This window comes from Calonectris borealis, chromosome 8 (genome assembly GCF_964195595.1).
Source record: "Calonectris borealis chromosome 8, bCalBor7.hap1.2, whole genome shotgun sequence".
Classification (NCBI taxonomy): domain Eukaryota; kingdom Metazoa; phylum Chordata; class Aves; order Procellariiformes; family Procellariidae; genus Calonectris; species Calonectris borealis.
The window spans coordinates 31,813,230-31,831,898 of NC_134319.1; the positions used below are offsets into that span (position 1 = coordinate 31,813,230).

General features: G+C 44.2%; 1 protein-coding gene across 26 annotated transcripts in view; it reads left to right on the top strand.

The window, feature by feature from the left end:
• ACBD6 (acyl-CoA binding domain containing 6) overlaps positions 1-18,669 on the top strand; it is an 89,835-nt gene that overhangs the window by 44,164 nt on the left and 27,002 nt on the right. For 13 of the 26 annotated variants that reach the window (XM_075156823.1, XM_075156821.1, XM_075156826.1 and 10 more), the window contains one exon: positions 798-887. In XM_075156823.1, the coding sequence (XP_075012924.1) occupies positions 798-887 (90 nt within the window). Of the gene's footprint in view, positions 1-797; positions 888-4,270; positions 4,532-5,327; positions 5,346-18,669 lie in introns of those variants that run through there. The other 13 variants (XR_012674562.1, XM_075156808.1, XM_075156810.1 and 10 more) reach the window with 2 other exon arrangements.

Genomic DNA, 18,669 nt, shown 5'->3' on the forward strand with positions numbered 1-18,669 from the left:
AAGCTTGGCTTCACTTCACTACTTCCATAGCCCTTTCCGAGGCCAGCTGGGTTTTCAGATGTGCGTGTCAGCCCTCAGAGGGGTCCTGAGCTACTTCCCATGTCCTTGACGGGCCGGAAGATCTGAACTTCCATTGCATCCCCTCCCGTGGTGGCAGAGACAAGCAGAGAGACTTCAGGTGTGCAGAGACTTGTAGAAAGGGGATGGGAAGAAAACTGCAGAGGTTTGGGAGGGGCTGGAGGCATGGAAGCAGCAGCCCGTGTTGCAGAGCTGAGAGGGGGATGCTCGTGGGTGATGCCTGCCCAGACACCCAGTTTTAATCTTCTGTTGCAGCAGAGGCAGGGCCCGTGAGGTTGAATGTTTTGGACTTGCCAGAGGAATGAGCTTTTCGGGACTTGGCGTCCGAGTGACTTAGGCAGCATTGAAAATCATACCCTTACTGCGTAAGTTGTTGCTCCCAGAAAAGTCAGAGGTGTCAAAATCCCAAATCTATACAGGAAAACAAATCATGTCATGGCTCCTGCTTTTCATGCTTTGCTGCTTTTCTCCTCTGAATTTTTGCTGGCTTGTGGGTTTGATGTTAAGTTAATGAAAAATTGAACTGTGTGTCACTTTTAACATTTCTAGCGTTATTCTGTAAGTCCAAATCAGGAGCAATAGGATGTTACATACTCAGTGTAGTCTTTTTAAAAAGTCCGTGTTAATTTTGTTATTGGTACCCAATACTTCCTAGCAAGACTGTGATTCGCTGCGCTTTTTTTTTGCTGGCTTTGTTAATTTTCTCCTGGATGTTGCAGGGCCGGGCTCTGCTCCACTGGGCGTGCGACAGAGGACACAAGGAGCTGGTTTCAGTACTGTTACAGCACGCTGCTGACGTTAACAGCCAGGTAAGAAAGGAATAAAAAGTTGAATTTGATTGATGTGTTACGTAGCCTCCTGACCAAATCTTTTGCATGAAACGGAATTCTTCCAAAACTCCAAAGCAAGTTCTGTCAGAGCACTTATCACAGGGAAGAACATCCAAAAAAGGTAACCTGGGAAAAATAACAGAATTTGGTTGCATGAAATACGTAGTCATGAGGGGCCTTTTTCAGTTCCTGCTGAAACTTCTCCGTGCAGTAAAATTTTTTGATCACCTGGTTGTGGCTTCCAATGTGACTCGTGGTACAGATGACAGGAGGGATTTCCTGCGTACGAGCTGTTTGGTAGCTTCCTACATAAAGTGCATTCTCCAATGTATTTTTTTGTAACACTATACTCTCAGCAGAACTCTGTGGACTAATGGAAAGAGAATCCCACTTTGCCTAGCAGAAGAGCGTCCAATAAATGCCTGTTTCTGGCAGAGCACCCCACAGCGGTAGGTGATGCTTCAGGTCATGGTGTGGTGGGCACGTGATAGCTACAGCAGGATCTCAGTGCTGACTGATGGCAAAGTCGAACGGCTTATGCCATTTCCATCCCCACATACCCACCTCACCGCCTTGGGGGTCATCATTTCTAGCACAATTTGACTTAACTGAACATAAGCAGCTTTTTAGCCACTGTACTTTGCAGCCCACGTGTCTGAGCTTAACTAGCAGCGGTTTTAGGGTACCTTAACAGACCAGGCTGTGAACTGCGCTGGTTCCACAACTGCTTTGCAAGTGGTTCATTCCAGCCAGCTTGAGTCTGCCTGTGCTCATGAGTCAACGCTCCTACTTTTGTTAGCTGCTTGTAATTAAGGGCTGACCTGTGTAAATGTGATCGTGTTCAGAAATAATCGTCCAACATATTTCTGTCAAATTATGATTGACTGCTCTTTACTAGCGTGACACTTATTGGCTTTGTCCTCCTGCCCCGTTTGGACATAGATACACCTCTGCTGACAAATTTGCTAGCTCTTACCAGTGAGACCTTAAGCAGCCTTGCGATAGGTGCTTTGGGAATTTGTGAGAGGCGGACCTTAAGCACAGTTGCAATCTGCAGGCTTCTCAGCAGACCTGTAGTGTTCACAGGCTACAAATAGCTGTGTTGGTATTTACACACACATGAAATTGTTGTAAAAAAGTCTTTTTTGCCTGGGCAGAGGTGCTGGTGGAATAGGTATTAGGAAGCACGGCTCTGCAGTAGCTGGTGAGATACGGATCTTCATGCTTAGACCTCAGGGGTTTCAGTTGTAATGGATTTTATAAGAGTTTTTCCTTACGTGGAAGAGGGGCAGTGGAGCCAGTACAACTGGGGGGCTTTGCATGCCCCGCTGTCAGACTAGACCATCGCCTTTCAGTCAGAGCGGGTGAGTGACGTGTCGGGTACATATGGGAACAGCTTTGCATTGAAATCAGTGAGGAGTCGGATCAGACACCTGCCCGTCCCCTTTGCCCTGGCAGCCCAGGAGGTGGGTCTGTCTGGGATGCTGTAGCGCCGCAGCAGTCTGAAAAGTCACTTCTCTTTGACGCTTGTCTCATTTCTTTGGAGGTAAAGTTTGACTCTTAGAAGAAAAGACTGTAGGGAGAGTCATCTTATTTTTTCCCTGAACATTAGTTTTCTGTTAAATTCTTCTTCTCTTTTTTTCTTTTTGATGTATTGCACATTTTCTAACCAGATTATTTTTGGCCAGTAACAAAAGGTTAATAATAGCCATAAAAAGAAAATCAATCTTTGATTTTTTTTTTTTTTTTTTTTTGCACCAAGGTAATAAAGGAGAATTTTTTATAAAGGTCTCTGTTCGCACGTAGGTGTGTTCCCAGAGAAGGCAGACACATTTTTATTCTCAGCCATATATAAATTGCAATAACATTTCAAGACTTTGTGACCTAATGTTTATTTCTCTTTTTTTTTATTTTGACCTTTACCCTGTAAGAATTCACATCCAAAGCAAGAGCAGAAGGAATTTTAAGAGCAACCAGAAGAAAAAAGGAGAGGGGAAAAAACTGGCTTCCTAACAGGCCATAAACACCGCAGCGCCTGCTATTCTACATTACCAAATGCACTATCAGTTAATGTGTAGGCTATAAAGAAGGGTGGGTTAAGTGTATGGGAATCTCTGGTGACTTGAGTCAGTGGCACTGTTATTTCGGAGCGATGTGCTCTCCGTAGAGGTTCCCTTTGCATGCAGCACCTCTGCCAGAGCCCGGTGTGCAAGCAGCTTCTGCGATTTCCACCCGCTGCTCAGGTCTTCAGGTGTTTTTCGGTCTCGTTCAATTTTGCAGCGGTACCTGCATGCAGGCAGCATAAGTGATAAAGAATAAATTAGGGATTATGAGGGTTATGAGCAGGTAGTGGAGGAGAGAAATGTTATAGGGCAATTTTTTTTTACATTGCGTGTGTTTTAGTATGCTTCTAAAAAGTTAGTCAAACAGCGCGACAGATTTATGCTCTCTTCCATTACCTTTTTAATAAATGCTCTTCCATCTTGGCTCTCTTGGAGCGTGCTAAAGGATTTAGCTGCCCTAAGCAGACGGTGATGGCGGTGCTCTGCTAAGTGACCTAGAGCAAGTCATACCAGTTCACTGTACCTGTAGATGTGCCTTACTCGCTTTTTGGTCCCTCATTTTAGTTATCTTTATACTATCTATTGTCAAAGTACTTGCAGTCGCTGGATCAAGAGGCTCTGCAAGAGTCAACTTATTGCTCTTTGTTGATAAACAGACAGTTTGGGAGCAGGAGGGGAGGTCGCCTGGCTCTGCTCGTTCCTGTAGCCTGCTTGAAACCGCTTTAATTCTGGGAATAATCACACGCTCCTGGACTGCAGGGGTCCAGCGCCCGTGCTTTTGGTTTTAAACAGTGGTACTGCAGTTTCAAAAGGGTGGTTCACTGATGTCGCTGAAAAGCTGCAGCCATTGAGTTCTCTGATTGTTCATAATTAGCTCTAATAGCACATTTGAAAAGAGGTGGTAAGCGATTGCCATGGGCAAGGGAATACAGAAAGGCAACAGGCTTCTCTACTTGGTTGAAAAGGGACATTTGTGTAATTGAATTACCTAAATCTTCAGCGCCAGAGGCCATTTCAAAGTGGGTGGTGGGACGGTATTTTGGAACTCTGGTGGAAATACCCAGAGCTTGGGACTTAGTCTGAAAACAGCCTCCTTCCACTGGAAGTGTTTGCCTAAAATGTACGCTTTTAATTCAGTGATGAAGTGAAAGGAAGGGGAGTATATTCCTAACATAACAGTTCTGAAGGAGGTCGGCAACATGATTGTAATATCCATTTCTAGCTTTAAAATATATGAAGACATGAGTAAGTTTTCCTTGCAGAAGATGAGCAGCAAAGGAAAACCTTTTTCCCCTACAGGGAGAGTTTTGCCTTGCAATGTTTTCTCTGGCCTGGGAGAGGAGGTTTTCTGGGGCCAGGGGAGGCACGGAATGCAAGCCGTGCAGAACTGCACCCCAGCTTCGCGCTCCCCCGCGGCTCTGCCATGGCACCCTCGGTGCTCCCCGTGCCAGGAGCAGCCAGCTGGCCTGGTCGGAGACTGCATTTGTCCTCAGCTGTATCTGGTGGTGCAATGCCAGCGTGGAGGAGGCAGCAGAATTCGGCTCTGCTCCTGGATGTGAGGTACTTTCAGAGGAGGTCCTGTAGTGTATTCAGGGGCAAGTTTAGGCACAGCGTACTGCTTCAGTGCTATTAGGTGGAAGAGTGCTCTTGGGGCAGGGTCTAAGTCTGGTCACCTCCTCCTGCAAGAGCAAGGCTTGAAAAGGAGGATTCTGTGCCCTGGTGCAAAGGCCTGACGTGATTGCTTATCCTACGCAGGGAGCATTGCAGGTATACAAATTACTAGCGCTGTTTTAAGGATGATGAAGGGCATCGTGAGATAGTAATTGTCCAATGAGAGAGGGAAGGACAAATAGCATCTCTCATTTGTAACATCAAAACAGTAGACCATAGACTCTCCTCCTAGACTTGCTCTGGCTGCACTTTGTTCCATTTGTGGGTACTCTTTATTCCAAAATAATAATCTGTGCGTTCAGGGCGTGCCCGTGGGAATGCATGGGGAACTATCCTGGAGTGGCTGCCACAGATCAGCTTCTCCGAAAAAGTCTATCTGGCCATGTGAACAAGTCTTAAAATAAATATTGTTAGTTGTAAGCGGAACTGTATCACTTGACACACAGGCTACTTAAGGGCTGTGTACGTATCTGTGTGGTAGAGCAGCTGAGTTAAAATTGTATCTAAATATTGTTTTATGATTTTTAAACTACATCGTTGTGCAGTTCTGTTAATCAGCTTATCAGCTTATTATGTTATGGTAATCATTTATGTATGCTAAAATTGTACTATAATTATGACTACAAGGATGAAAAAAGCTATAACTGATCTTCAGTTTCTATTTGCTGACCTTTCACTTTTCTAGTAAAGGTGCAGATCACCGTACTGAGGCTTTAAACCATTTGTCAGCAAGTTCTCAATGGTCACCTATGGACCCTCAGGGGTTTGAGAAGGAAACTTGAGAACCAAAGCTGAAAATCATCAGGTTAGGAAATCTGTTGCTAGTATATGTGGATTTTATTTTATTCATTCATATACACCAGTAATTTAAGTGAAAAGCATCTAGTGTCTGTGCTGTCTGCAGAGAGAGTTGGTTGCTCTTTGGTGCCAATGTTGCATCTGTATCTTGTACCAATTCACGCAAGGCTGCACAGCTGTCTGAAGTCCTGCTTGTTAGCATGTGATTTTGAGTTAGCTGGAATTTTTTTTTTTTCTCTAAAAGACATCTAGAGTAGCAGGAGGAGTGTGGTTGCCTCCCCAGCTTGTCTTTTTTCCAGTCCCCTGCCACGCACCTTTAGCAGATAGCTGCTTCCCTCCTCTGTATTTGCATGCTAACACACTGGTGAGTCAGAGGGCTTTTGGAGGCTGGGACGTGGAGTAGCCGTCCCCTTGTAATACCTTCACTCACGTCCCCTTGTAATACCTTCACTCACGTCCTCGTTGGGGGGGAGGGAAGAAAAAAAAGAAAAAATCTTTTCAAGTGGAGACAATACAAACATAATAAATGGCAGGGAGGGTTCATCTCCCTCATGACTCAATCCTTCTCAAACAACATTATTATTGACTGGCCTATTGGTTGCCAAAAAGGAAAATCAATTGTACTGGAAGTAGTTGCTGGGCCACAGATCATGGTACTAACCCAGCAGAGACAGGTTGATTTTTATCAACTATCCAAAGACTAATTTCCACCATTAGCTAAAAATGAAGTAGAAATTATGGATATGTCGAAGATTGCTAAGATTGGTGGTCTGTTGGTTTTGTTTTATTTGTATGGTTTTTCTGTTTTCCTGCCTGACTCTAAAAGGATTGTGTCTGTATAGGATAAAAAGAAGCAAGGAAAAGTCAGGCCTGCTTGCCTGCCTGTCACTGCCTGGGTTGTTTTTTTTTTTTTTCCAATCTTGTTCATTTGGATTTCACAACAAGAATACGAACTGCTTCAGTCTCTGCATGGGCCTCGCGTTGGAGGCATTGCGTAGACATTTAAAAATGAAGCTGGTCTCGGCAAACATGCATCCCTTCCCTGCCTCCTGCACCGAATATAGGTCATGCCCTCATTTTTCCGTATCTGTAGGAAGATGTTGAGGAAATCAGTGTGGGCATCTTGACTGTTCTGACCGAGGACCAAAGGCCACAGACTGTATCTAGACAGCTTTCCTCCTCCCCAGGGAATACGTGTGTGTGTCCATGCAGCCCACCACCTTTGCTGCAAGCTGATCGGTGCAAACACACCTGTAGGATGCCAGCTGCCAAAGTACTCTGCTGTTATGACCATTCTCTAAACCTGGCCGAGATTAAAAAGGAAAATGCCTGAGCCTTGTGCCCTTGCAGTTAATGTCCCTAGTATAAATTTCCCCCTAAATATGCTAAAAGCCTGGCTCATAAAGCCAGGAGGGACCCTGCTCTGGATCTGATGATTGCTGCAGAGGGTTTGGCGTAGTTATGCTCACAGCAAGCGAAGGATGTCGCAGGTACTGCTGAATTGACCATTGCTGCGGTAGGAGGGTACAGTGGCAAACGGATGAAAACACTAAACAAAGATGAAAAGCAAAGCCATGAGAGCAGAATTATTAACCACAATAGTTTCCTTCTTTCCTTATACCCCCCCCCAATCCCTGTCTCAATATTTCTGTAGTCAGCTTTGCCAGGCAGATCTCAGAAGACTCTGCAGGCTCATACCCCTTCAGTCTTGACGTTGTTGCCAATGGGTGTGAAAGCCATTAGCCAAAAGAAAGGAGAGATCTGCTTAGTGACAGAGGGTAGCTTTCTACATTAAAGCATTGACATGGTGCCAGTCACACAGTTATTAGAAGTGGCACAGCTCCATGTCTCTCCTGCAGGTCTCTCTGGAATGTAGATTGGCAGCAGGTTGAATGTTAAATGGTCACCACTCAGCAGATGCTGATTTTACCTACTGGGAGAAAAGTCCCTTTCAGCAGAAACATTTGCAAAATATTTGCAGCTCTAAATATATGCTGGGAGATGCAGAGATTTATCCCTGGTTTGCTGTTCAGCTTCTGAAGACACCTCAAGCCTCATCAACACAAACTGTAGGTTGTACAGACGGTGAGATGTTTCCTTCTGCTTGTGGAGGCTGGGCTTTTTTGCATTGTTTCTTCCCACCTTCCAGCTTGACATGTACAGTCTTTGTTTCTTCTGCTCCCTGTAGATATATGAATCATTGCTTCATTGCTGGTGCAGCAAAGCAGTTGGCACCCTTGCTGCGGCAGTGCGCGTGCAGCATTGCCTGCAAAGCAGGCTCACCAGCCGAGAAAGCAACTGCGGGCTTCTGTGTTGTTCCAGCAGTGATTTCAGGTTCCACACAGTCCTTTCAACCGCGACGTGCAAAACCAGCGTTTGAAAAGTGAAATCCAAGAGCTGGTCCTGAAAAAACTAGCAGTGGTCTCTGTTGCTTTACTCTCAAAATCTAAAGCTGCTTTCAGGGTAATCAAAATGCAGGGTTTAAAGCCAGGGACCGAGGACAGCAGCACATTTTAATGGATTGCTGTGAGACTGCATGGCTTGTGGGCATCACCTTGTATTGAGGGTTGTGTTGTGCAGAGGCAAGCACTTTCCGTGGCCAGTGCTGGTGCAGAAGGAATGCAGTCTGGCAGTAGGCGCATAGTTTTAGCTCAGGGAGCATGACCACCCTCCGCATCAGAAAGCCTTGTGCCTGTTTCCATGCCTAACCAGCACAGCTATTTTGTGGTATAATGGCTGCGATCTCTGCCAATGCTCACAGTAGACAGAGGCCAGGAGCAGTTGGCTTTGAGGTAGGTGCAGGTGGCCACCATGGTGCTGTCGTGTGTTCTGGTGCAGAGGAGAAACAGGTATGTTACTCCCTACTGTCTTTATACGTCTCTGCAGATGCAGGAAACAGCCTTCCCTTGAATGCCTCCCTGTGAGGACATGGGATGGTCCCGTGCCCCTTTGTCTCTTGGTCCCAGGGTCATCTTTGCAATAAGCATGTGTTAAACCACCTGTAATTTGTGAAGTCATTGTTGGAAATGCTTTAGCCCCTCATTAAGGTGTTTGGTTAACTGCGCAAACAGGATACCACTGGCAGCCAAGCTGGTTTTTCAGGTGAAGTATCGCCATAGGAATGGTCTCTAATCACCATAGGAATGGTCTCCAGCCTTGCTTCATTTCCTATAGCCTTGGCGTCACCTCTCCCTGCAGAGGAACAACCTTTGCCGAGCAATCAGCTACTCTTTGCTCAGGAGAGATGGTTCCTAGAACATCTTTTTTTGCGTTCACCCTCTTGAAAAAGCTTTCCCTGTTTTGAAGGAGTTAAATTCTGCCACTCACCTTCTCCCTGAGGACTTTTCAATATGAGAAGGTCTGGTTTTACTTTCTAAATGGAATTTTGTATTCATCTGTTGTCGGCAGTTGTCTCTTCCAGTTTGCTTTAAAAAGCAAAACAAAACAAACCCGCACACAATAAAAACCAACAAAAAACCAGTTCTGAGTGCATCATTGGTGCGTCTTGAATTTGCAGTCTTTGGTGCAAAGTACTTTTTGTTAGTTTTCCTAAATAAGATTGTTCTAACACTTTACATGTCGGGGGAATAACTCTTTATGCTTATTTTGTTTAGATTTTAAATAAGAGTTTTGCTGATCATAGCTGTTTCTTGGTTCCACGGATTGTAAGTGGCAAAATAGCACTCAAAATGGCAAAGCTAATTTAGGAGGTTCCTGGCTCTCAACTTGTACGTGTCACTTCTGCATCCATGAGAATAGCTGTCAGGGCAGGAGTCTTTCTAGCTCAGTATCGTGTCTCCAGCAGCAGGGAAGAGTGAATGCTTAGGGGACAGAGTAGGGTAAGCATACAGTGATGATTTCATATATTTTCCCAGAGTCTGTGGCTTGGAGGCTTCCTGAACCACTGGTATTATCTTTGCGTTCCTGGATTTTTCTTTGATAAATTTCTCTCATCCCTCTTTGGATTCCCCACCTTTTATGCCAGTGGGAGTTCTGTAGTTTAACTGTGCATTTGCTTTGCACTTGCCACGATCATTTCATGTGAGACCCCATCGTTCTTGTGTAATGAGAAACAGTAATTGTTCCCCCAGTTACCTTCTCTGTCCTGCTTTTGACTTTATTGGCCTCCTTGATTCTGCTTGATGACTTCTTTTTCAGACTGAGGAGTTTAATCTACTTAATCCTAGCCCATTTGGAAGCTGCTCAGTAACTTTGCTGCTCTTTGTCACCCTTTGAATCATTTCTAGTTCTTCCTTACTTCCTTTCAGATGAAGGGAGTAGCGCTTCTCTCAATGCCCAAGCTGTAAGTGCAATATGAGGTTTAATGAAGCAGTATAATGATGTTTTCTTATTTCCTCTTTTTTTTTTTTTTTCCCCAAATGACTCCTTGTTGTTTGCCTTTTATTAACTACCATTGAATACTGAGCTGGTGTTATGATAGAGCTGTCTGTTATAACTCATGATCTGTTTCCACAGAGGTAATAGCTAGTTCGGAGCCCATCACTGTGGATTTAGACTAAAGATTGTTTCTCCACATGTGCATTACTTGGTGTTTATTAGTGCTCAATTTCATCCGCAGTTTTTTCACCCTGTCACTCTGAGATCCTTTTGTAGCATTTTACAGTCAGCTTTTGGTTTAACAGACTTGGATGCTTCACTCTCAGCCTGCTTTCTCTGTTCATTTGTGAGGGTTGAACAACCCGAGCCCTTGCACAGATCCCTCAGAGACTCCAGCGATCACCAGCAATTGTGCAAGCTGGGCATTTATTCCTATTCAATCTTTACTTTTGTAATCCGTTATCAAGCAGTGCAAAGACCTTCCCTCTTGCTCTGTGACATTTAATAGCCTTTGGTGAGAGGATGCATCAAAAGGCTTTTGGAAATCCATGTGAACAGGAATCCCCTCCGGTGAGGGGTAGCAGAGGTCTCAACGGTGCTTGCCTGCATAGGGAGACAAAGGCTGGTGCCATTCTCCCTTTGCCTCTCACAGAGAGACTGCTCAATTGCTCCCTTTTTCAAGAAAACAAGTAAATCCTATCCTGGAGTAACCTTCTAGTTTATCTAACAAACCAAGTGGCTGTCTGAGCTTAGACAAGCTGTGTTGTAATGGGTCTTCCATCCTCTTACGACAAGGCTCAGCTTGGCTGGAATAAATCACCCCATCCTGAGAAGGGTTTCTTATAAAATGAAGACCTGAACTTACATGAAGGTGGAAGGCGCGTTGAAGTTGTCTGCCGTGTTTGTTCTCGGGTTAGGAGTTGGCTCTCTGTAAGCTGGGTACCAGCATTGGAAGAATAGGTAAACTTCCATCATCTAAATCCATTTCTCCAGTTCCAGCCAATTAAACATTAAAATGAGCGTGACAAGTAAGTGTTCATTTATGGGTCAATAGCTCTGTAGTATCTGTGACATGGCTGGCCGAGACAATCCATTTCGGCAGAGTCCTGGGCAACCCGACATCTTCAAGCATGTAATTGCTTTCATAGGGAAGGAGGAGTAATAAGAATAATGTAGCTATCAGGCCCTGACTCACCAGTTCAGAAACTTCCCCTTGCCAATCAAATTTCTTCGGTATTCAACCCGTTTTAGGCTCGTTCCAAAGGCATTATTGTGATGTCAGAAAATATCCTAATGGATATATGCATTTTCTCCAGTGTTAGATGTTACCTTCTTGTAGACGCTCGTTTGTCCACCAGCCAATTAACTATCTGTATAAAAAGCACTCGGTGCACGCTTTATGGCAATAGACAGGGTTGCCTTGTCCGTCTCCTTTCCTTCCCCCCTCCCCTATTATATATATTTTTTTTCTCGGCACTATTAGATTATTAAATGCTTAATGACTATTCCATTCCTGCTAACTATGCTTTTGATGAGCTGCAGTAATAAAACTTTGTAACAGCAAAGTATGTGTCTGGTTCCTTTATAGGAAGGGCACATTTGGGGAGCTGAAGTAATGGGGGATAAAACTCAATTAATGAATAGAAATAAAAAGAAGTAAATGAGGTAATCAAACTCAGAGAAATTAGTATTGGCAGGTTCTGAATGATGCTCTTGGATGAACAATCTTTCAAAATCCTTCCTTGTATGCTGCTGCTGTCTCTTTATTTATTATTAAAATAACATGATCCATGAGGCGCTCGGGGTGACTCCCAGCCTAGCTAATTCTAATTAATCCAGTCAGGGAGAGCAGCAGGGTAAGTGGAGCAGTCTATCGGATTGAAATTCATAACTTAATTGAGGTCAAAGTCCCGGGTTGGGAGAACAAAAGTCTTTCTCTGGGACCAGGCAGATCAATAGCAATAAATATCTGGCTTGGATACAAGTAGCTTATAGTGACGGATTATCTGACACTGGCCAGAGGTCTTGGTCTTGTTTGGGGCAAAGTCCTATGGCATGTACAAGGTAGGGTGACTTTTGTCAGTGTTCCCTCCAAAACCCTGAAGAACCCATAAAGGGCTCATGGGAGCTGCAGAAGAAGGATGCCCATAAAGAAGTCCATGTGAGTCATGCTGGATTTGGTTTCTCAAGGTACGGGTCTCTCATCAGTAGCGCAAGGGCATGTGTCACATTACTGCTGATGGAGGTTGGAAGAAGTTGCTCAGGCTTACAGGAACTTGGAGGTAAATCACAGCTTGTCCAGAGAAAGACCTTTAGGATTGGGGGAAGCTGAGCGGTAGATTGATGGGCTTTATGCCAAGTCTGTATTTATAGTATGTTTACATAAGAGGAGAGAGGAAGGTTGGAAGAGGGAAGTGTAAATGATCATTAAGGTAGATTTGTAGTGTTAGAGAAACCAGCAGAGGCAGATGTGGTCTCGCCTGTTCTTCAGAAAAGCAGTCAGTGACTCTGCTCTAACTTCCAAAATATTGTTTATAGGGGTTTGTATGTGCCAGGAATGGCTGGTTTCCCAAGCCCTTACCCAAGCACAACTCAATGGTGTGACTTTGGGTGTTGACTGCAACACCGATCCCTTAACTCCTAAGTCAGGGGAAGAAGCATGACGTCCTAGCCCGAGACCCGTGGCTTTGTACTGTACACACAGCCTCACCCTCGGAGTGGGTACTGAAATATTCGTCAATACTAGCAACTGAAGAAGCTTCTCTGAACTTTTAAATAAGTAGGTACTTCACCTGGAGTTCAATATTAAAATGCAATCTTCACCCAGTCTGTTATTAATGTGATGTTTATGCAGATTCGACTGTTCTGCTCGTATCCTCTTTGCAGAGGACAAATACTGATGTGGTCAGCATTTGATACATCCCTGATGGATGTTGTTCTGCCAATGTACTTCAACACAGCTTGGAAGAGAGATGGAAACCGCAGCTTGGCCGCAGCCAGTGACTTAGTTTGATATACCTGCTCCTCCCATTAACACTGCATAAGTCTAAAGCATCTGTTAATGTCCGACTTGCCAAAAATGTTCGGAAGATCTCTTCAGCTCCACTGTTCAGGCTTAGAGGTCTAGGTCAAAGGCCTTGTCTGGTCAGCTTTCAGGTTTTACCGTAATGAGCAACTGTTGATATTTCTGTGTGTATAAATGGTTGCTCTCACGCCATTTTGAAACTGTCTCCGGAAAACACATCTTGTTTTCCACTGCAGGACATTTGCTTCATATGGACAGAATGTAGTGAACAAGGAGCTGTTCGGTACATATATATACTTGCTGTTACTCTATACTACTGTTACTATATACTACTTGCTATTATACTATATACTACTTTGCTCATTCATGTCCCATTCATGGCACAACATCAACCTCCTCCTTTTAAGTTGGTGGCTTCGCTCTGCAGGTTTCTGTTGCGTTGTTTCTGCGCTCCTGCTTCGTCCCTGGACAGCAGCAAAACAGAGTTCCTGAGGCTGTTAAACGCTTACAGTTGCAAACAAAACTGCATTGGCAACTGTCGTTTTCCCCATCATCGGGGGGAGAGGGGGTGGAGTAATTTATTTCACGTTTGTATAAAAGCTAACAGAAAAATCCAGACGTACCGCAGTGCTGAACAATTCACCACTTAACAGTTAAAGATTATGAGCAACGTTTCTGAATGTACAGAACTTTGAGATGGATGTTTCCATTTAACTTGCATTATGGTTCTGCTAAGGTTTAGGAGAAAAAAATTAAAATATGAATATTAGCCTTTTTTTCCTCTTCACAGAGACACACCTGTGATGCAGACCTGCTATTTGAAATTTTCAGAACCAGCAATTGATATACTTTCAAGTGCTTTTGCTAAACTTCAGGCTCCCCCCATCTGGTAGTGGGGATAGGCTAGTTTTATTTATTAGAGAGAATTTACTGGTTTTTTTCAGCTGAGAGAAATAACAGGATCTGTTCCTTCAGAGCTGGATTATCCACAGTTATGTATGTTATTAAAAAACATAGCGGTAGATGTCCAGATCTGTAGAATCCCTTTTGATTCAGTGAGGAAATTCCCTTTATGGCTATTTTCAGAATTGAGTTCAGGTTTCTAATTCTCCAGTTTTGCTACAGAATCCTGGCGTGACCTTGAACAAGTCACTTGATTTCTTTCTGTCTTGGTTTCCCATTTGGGAAATGGTGGGGCAAATAATCGTTTTTTTTTATCTAATGGATATAACAAGATTATAAAAATATGGTAGTTCTAAGATCCTTAGAAAACTGATCAAATGAAATTAAACAGATCTTGCAGTCCAGATAAAATGAAATGAAACAAGCATGAAACTATTAGTGAAAGAAATGTTTCTTTATCTTCTACAAATAAAAATGCAAAGTGATTAAGTGGGTCTTTTCTAGCTATTAGCAATAACAGTTCTAGCCAGCTGACTTCTGTCACCCTTGAAAATTAATTTGCGGGGCACAGTCTTGAATTTAGTATGCTTACAATAAATACCCCTAAAAATGTTGTCACCTTCTCTGATGCATGATGTTACTGCTGCGATAGTACTGCAATTACTTGCCCTACAGATAAAAAGTGGCTGCTCTAAATGAGATGCTCTAACACAATGGTTTGCAAATTTCTTTTAATTGATTTTTTTTCTCCTGTGATATTTCCTTCCTTTACTGTATATCCAGCAGTGTTTTTGAGAGCTAGGGGAAAGGAATGGGAATAGCGTTAAAGGTTATTTTTATCCAGGACTGTTTTGGAGGTCTGGTTCACAGCACTCATGCGCCCTGGCCAGCCACGGCTGTGCAGCGGAGCGATGGTGAGGGGTGGCACGGAGATGGAGCCGAGTGGCTGGAGGTGGCCGTACCTCCGGGCAGCATCTCTGCTGGGTCCAGCCTGCCATGCAGCTGCACCGTGGAGAAAAACCCGCGCGTTCCTGCTGCTGACCGAGAGGCTGGGCACGGTTAGTGATGAGCTTTGTGTGTGTGAGAGATGTTGGGAGAGAGGAGGAAAGCACCAGCTCTGTCTATGGGCATTTTCCTTCCCTGGCTTGAAGATCGGATGAGAAATGTCTCCCTTTCAGCATGGCCCTCAAAGCAAGATAGTGATTAATGAACAAAACAGTAAGGAAGGAGTTTTGACTGGTTGACTTTCTCCAACGCAGAAGGAAGACACGAGAAGTATTTCAGAAAGCAATAGGCTGGAACGTGCTACAGAGAAACCTTGACACGTGCTTGGACTCGGCCAGAGGCAGGGTTAGCTGTGTGCAGGAAATTTCAATTTACTCTTTTTTCTTTTTTTCTTTTTTTAAACTCAAGTTTTAATCACGTTCAGACTGTGCAGATGAAATCTGAGTCAGAAGCCAGGTCTGCAAAAGCTGCCTGGTTACCTTCTCTGTGATGCCCTATTCCAGGTGCTATTGTCAGGATATTTTCAAGTGGTGCTCACAGATTACATGGTAATTTGGCTTCTGAAGTGGTATGAAATTGAGCACTGCACTTTAAATTCCAGTGGTCAAACTCAGAAGAGATTTGTAAAGTTATGGCTCAGCAACTGCAAATGATCAATTTTTCATAGCTTAATAACCGAGTGCTTGTTTTTTGAATGATGGGAAGTGATCATATACACCCTCACCTCCAGTCCTAATTGCAAAGTAAAAGAGGTTAATTTAAACCATGAAGGCGGTTTCGATCTGGATGTTTCACAGCAGTAGAAAAACTTAGAGCTACGGTGACTTAAAATCATCAGTTTTACTTCTCAGATGGAAAAGTTAAGCACGGATGTGGTCAGTTTGCCCTCATCAGCTGGAAGGAAACAACGTGCTAAGCCACTTTACATTGTGGGGTAAACCACAATGTAAAAACAGATTATAAATATGTATCGAGTCTAAAATTGAAGATGATATAAACTATTCATTTAGACCTGTTTTAAATCATCATTTGGTTGTGGAGGAAAACATAGTGACAAAGGATGAGGAAAAGGCTGAGGTGCTTAATGCCTTCTTTGCCTCAGTCTTCAATAGTAAGACCAGTTGTTCTCCGGGTACCCAGCCCCCTGAGCTGGAAGACAGGGACGGGGAGCAGAATGAAGCCCCCTAATCCAAGGGGAAATGGTTAGCGACCTGCTACACCACTTAGACACACACAAGTCTATGAGGCCGGATGGGATCTACCCAAAGGTACCAAGGGAGCTGGCAGAAGTGCTCACCAAGCCACTTTCAATCCTTTATCAGCAGTCCTGGCTAACCGGGGAGGTCCCAGTTGACTGGAAGTTAGCAAATGTGACGCCCATCTACAAGAAGGGCCGGAAGGAGGATCTGGGGAACTACAGGCCTGTCAGTCTGACCTCAGTGCCGGAGGAGTGACCTCCTCCTCTGTTATGGAGCAGATCATCTTGAGTGCCATCACACGACACGTACGGGACAACCAGGTGATCAGGCCCAGTCAGCATGGGTTTATGAAAGGCAGGTCCTGTTTGACCAACCTGATCTCCTTCTATGACAAGGTGACCCGCTTAGTGGATGAGGGTCTACCTAGACTTTAGTTATGTCTACTAAAGTCTACTTAGACTTTAGTAAAGCCTTTGACACCATTTCCCACAGTATCACTCTGAAGAAACTGGCTGCTCGTGACATGGACGGGTGTGCTCTTCGCTGGGTAAAAAACTGGCTGGGTGGTCAGGCCCAAAGAGTGGTGGTGCATGGAGTTAAATCAAGTTGGTGGCCGGTCACAAGTGATGTTCCCCAGGGCTCAGTTTTGGGGCAACGAAGCTGGTGAAGGGCCTGGAGCACAAGTCTGATGAGGAGCGGCTGAGGGAACTGGGGTTGTTTAGTCTGGAGAAGAGGAGGCTGAGGGGAGACCTCATCGTGCTCTACAACTACCTGAAAGGAGGTTGTAGTGAGGTGGGGGTTGGTCTCTTCTCCCAAGTAACAAGTGATAGGGCAAGGGAAAACGGCCTCAAGTTGCACCAGGGGAGATTTAGTCTGGGTATTAGGAAAAATTTCTTCGCCGAAAGGGTTGTCAAGCCTTGGAACAGGCTGCCCAGGGAAGTGCTTGAGTCCTGGAGGTATTTAAAAGTCGTGTAGATGTGGTGCTTAGGGACATGGCTTAGTTGACTTGGCAGTGCTAGTCTAACCGATCATGAACGGTTGTACTTGATGATCTTAGAGGTCTTTTCCAACCTAAACGATTTTATGATCTTTTTTTTTTTCTTTTTTGCTCAAGCATTCCTCTTGTGCACATGTAAATTATAATATGAAACAGCTCTCTGAATTTACCTAAGAATAACTGGAAAATCATAGAGAAATTGTTATGTTTTGTTTTGCCTCGGGGAAAGGAAAGCCCAACTTGAGTAGAAAAGAAAATCTTTCCAAGCTTTTAAAACATTTACTAAAAACGCAAGTTTTCACTGCTCTGCCCAGTTCTCTCCTCTGATGTCTGTGAGCAGTGAATGTGACTGCGGTGCCTTTCTATGCACCGAGCAAGGCAGACCTGTAAACTGGCACATAGATAATGGCAGGTTTAACTTTGCCCTCATCTCTTCTACCTTATTTTGTCTGTTGTAGCTAGTAGAAATGCCAGTCTAGGCATCAAGCAAGAGCAAAGACCATCCCTTTCCCAAAGAGATCATCTTGGCATTGGATGCAGTGCAACAGGTAGTGCAAATGGAAAGGTTGAGTGAATGGAAGTAGGAGAACAAAAGAGAGATCAGCAGAAAAATGGTATTCTTGGCTTATTGCTTCCCCAAGCAATGCCAGACAGCGGTGACACGGAGGGTCATGGCAGAAGTAGTCTTACTGAGGATTTCAAGGCTGGTAAGGTGTCATTACTGAGGACTTCTGATGAAGGATAAACACGTGAATTCCCTTCTTAAGTCAATGGGGCTTTTATTGGCGTGCATCTTAGGGCTGAATGTGTCCCTTTCTGGGATCAGTTAAAAAAAAACCTGCAAGTGTTGCTTTTTATCAAGTCCATTGGGAGATAAATTCAGCGATGGGGAAGAAATGGGAGACTTTTCATAGAGAAAAAGAGAAAATTGCTTCATTTGCATAGGAATGCATCACAGCTGTACCCACTGCAGAAAATGTTTCCTCTTGGGATAGCGTGGTTTAAAAACACAGTCATCTGGCTGCAAAGTTGTTTCTGATTTAAGCATACAGTGGCACTAAAAGCAGCACTGCATTTCTGGAGGGATGATGCTTTCAACCTTGTGCCCAGCTACTGAAAACACCTGGCACAGCGCTGGTCTCCAGGATGTCATCTTCCACTTAAACGTAGGAGTTTGCTGTTTCTAAACTGAGAATATCTGAGCAATATTCCCTAACTGGGGAATTGTCCATCTAGATTTGCCAACCACAACCCATCTTGTTTGACGTGACTGCTTCTTAGCTCCTATAGTAGCATCTCCTGTGTCATCAAATAGCATATAAGCATCCAAATCGTCATTTTGTCTTTGAGACACTTGGTTTGTAGCTGGTGCTACACTTCAGTGAGTCAGCTGTGTGTCCTGTGAATCTGGAGTTGTAGCTAGTCACAGATGGTCCAAGAGATCAGAAAATACATCTAAGGTTATGTTGGGGGTGTCTGGTGTGCTTTTAGCAACACTCCTCATTTCCCAAATGCAAGCAGGTTAGTGGTTCCTTTATCGTGTTTGCTTTCAGTGCGTTAGGCAGGAAAGATTGCTGCAGCTCTGGAGAAGTAACAAGGTAGAAAAAAAGGAGGGGTTTGCCATGTTTTGTTGGCTAAATAAATACTCTTGAAAATGTGAGTTCTAGTTATTGTTGCTGACGCCAACTTTACATCTTACTCTAACCCTGAGGGGTTATGTTTGAGATGCGGTATCAGGACATAACCCCATTGCTGCGGTGTC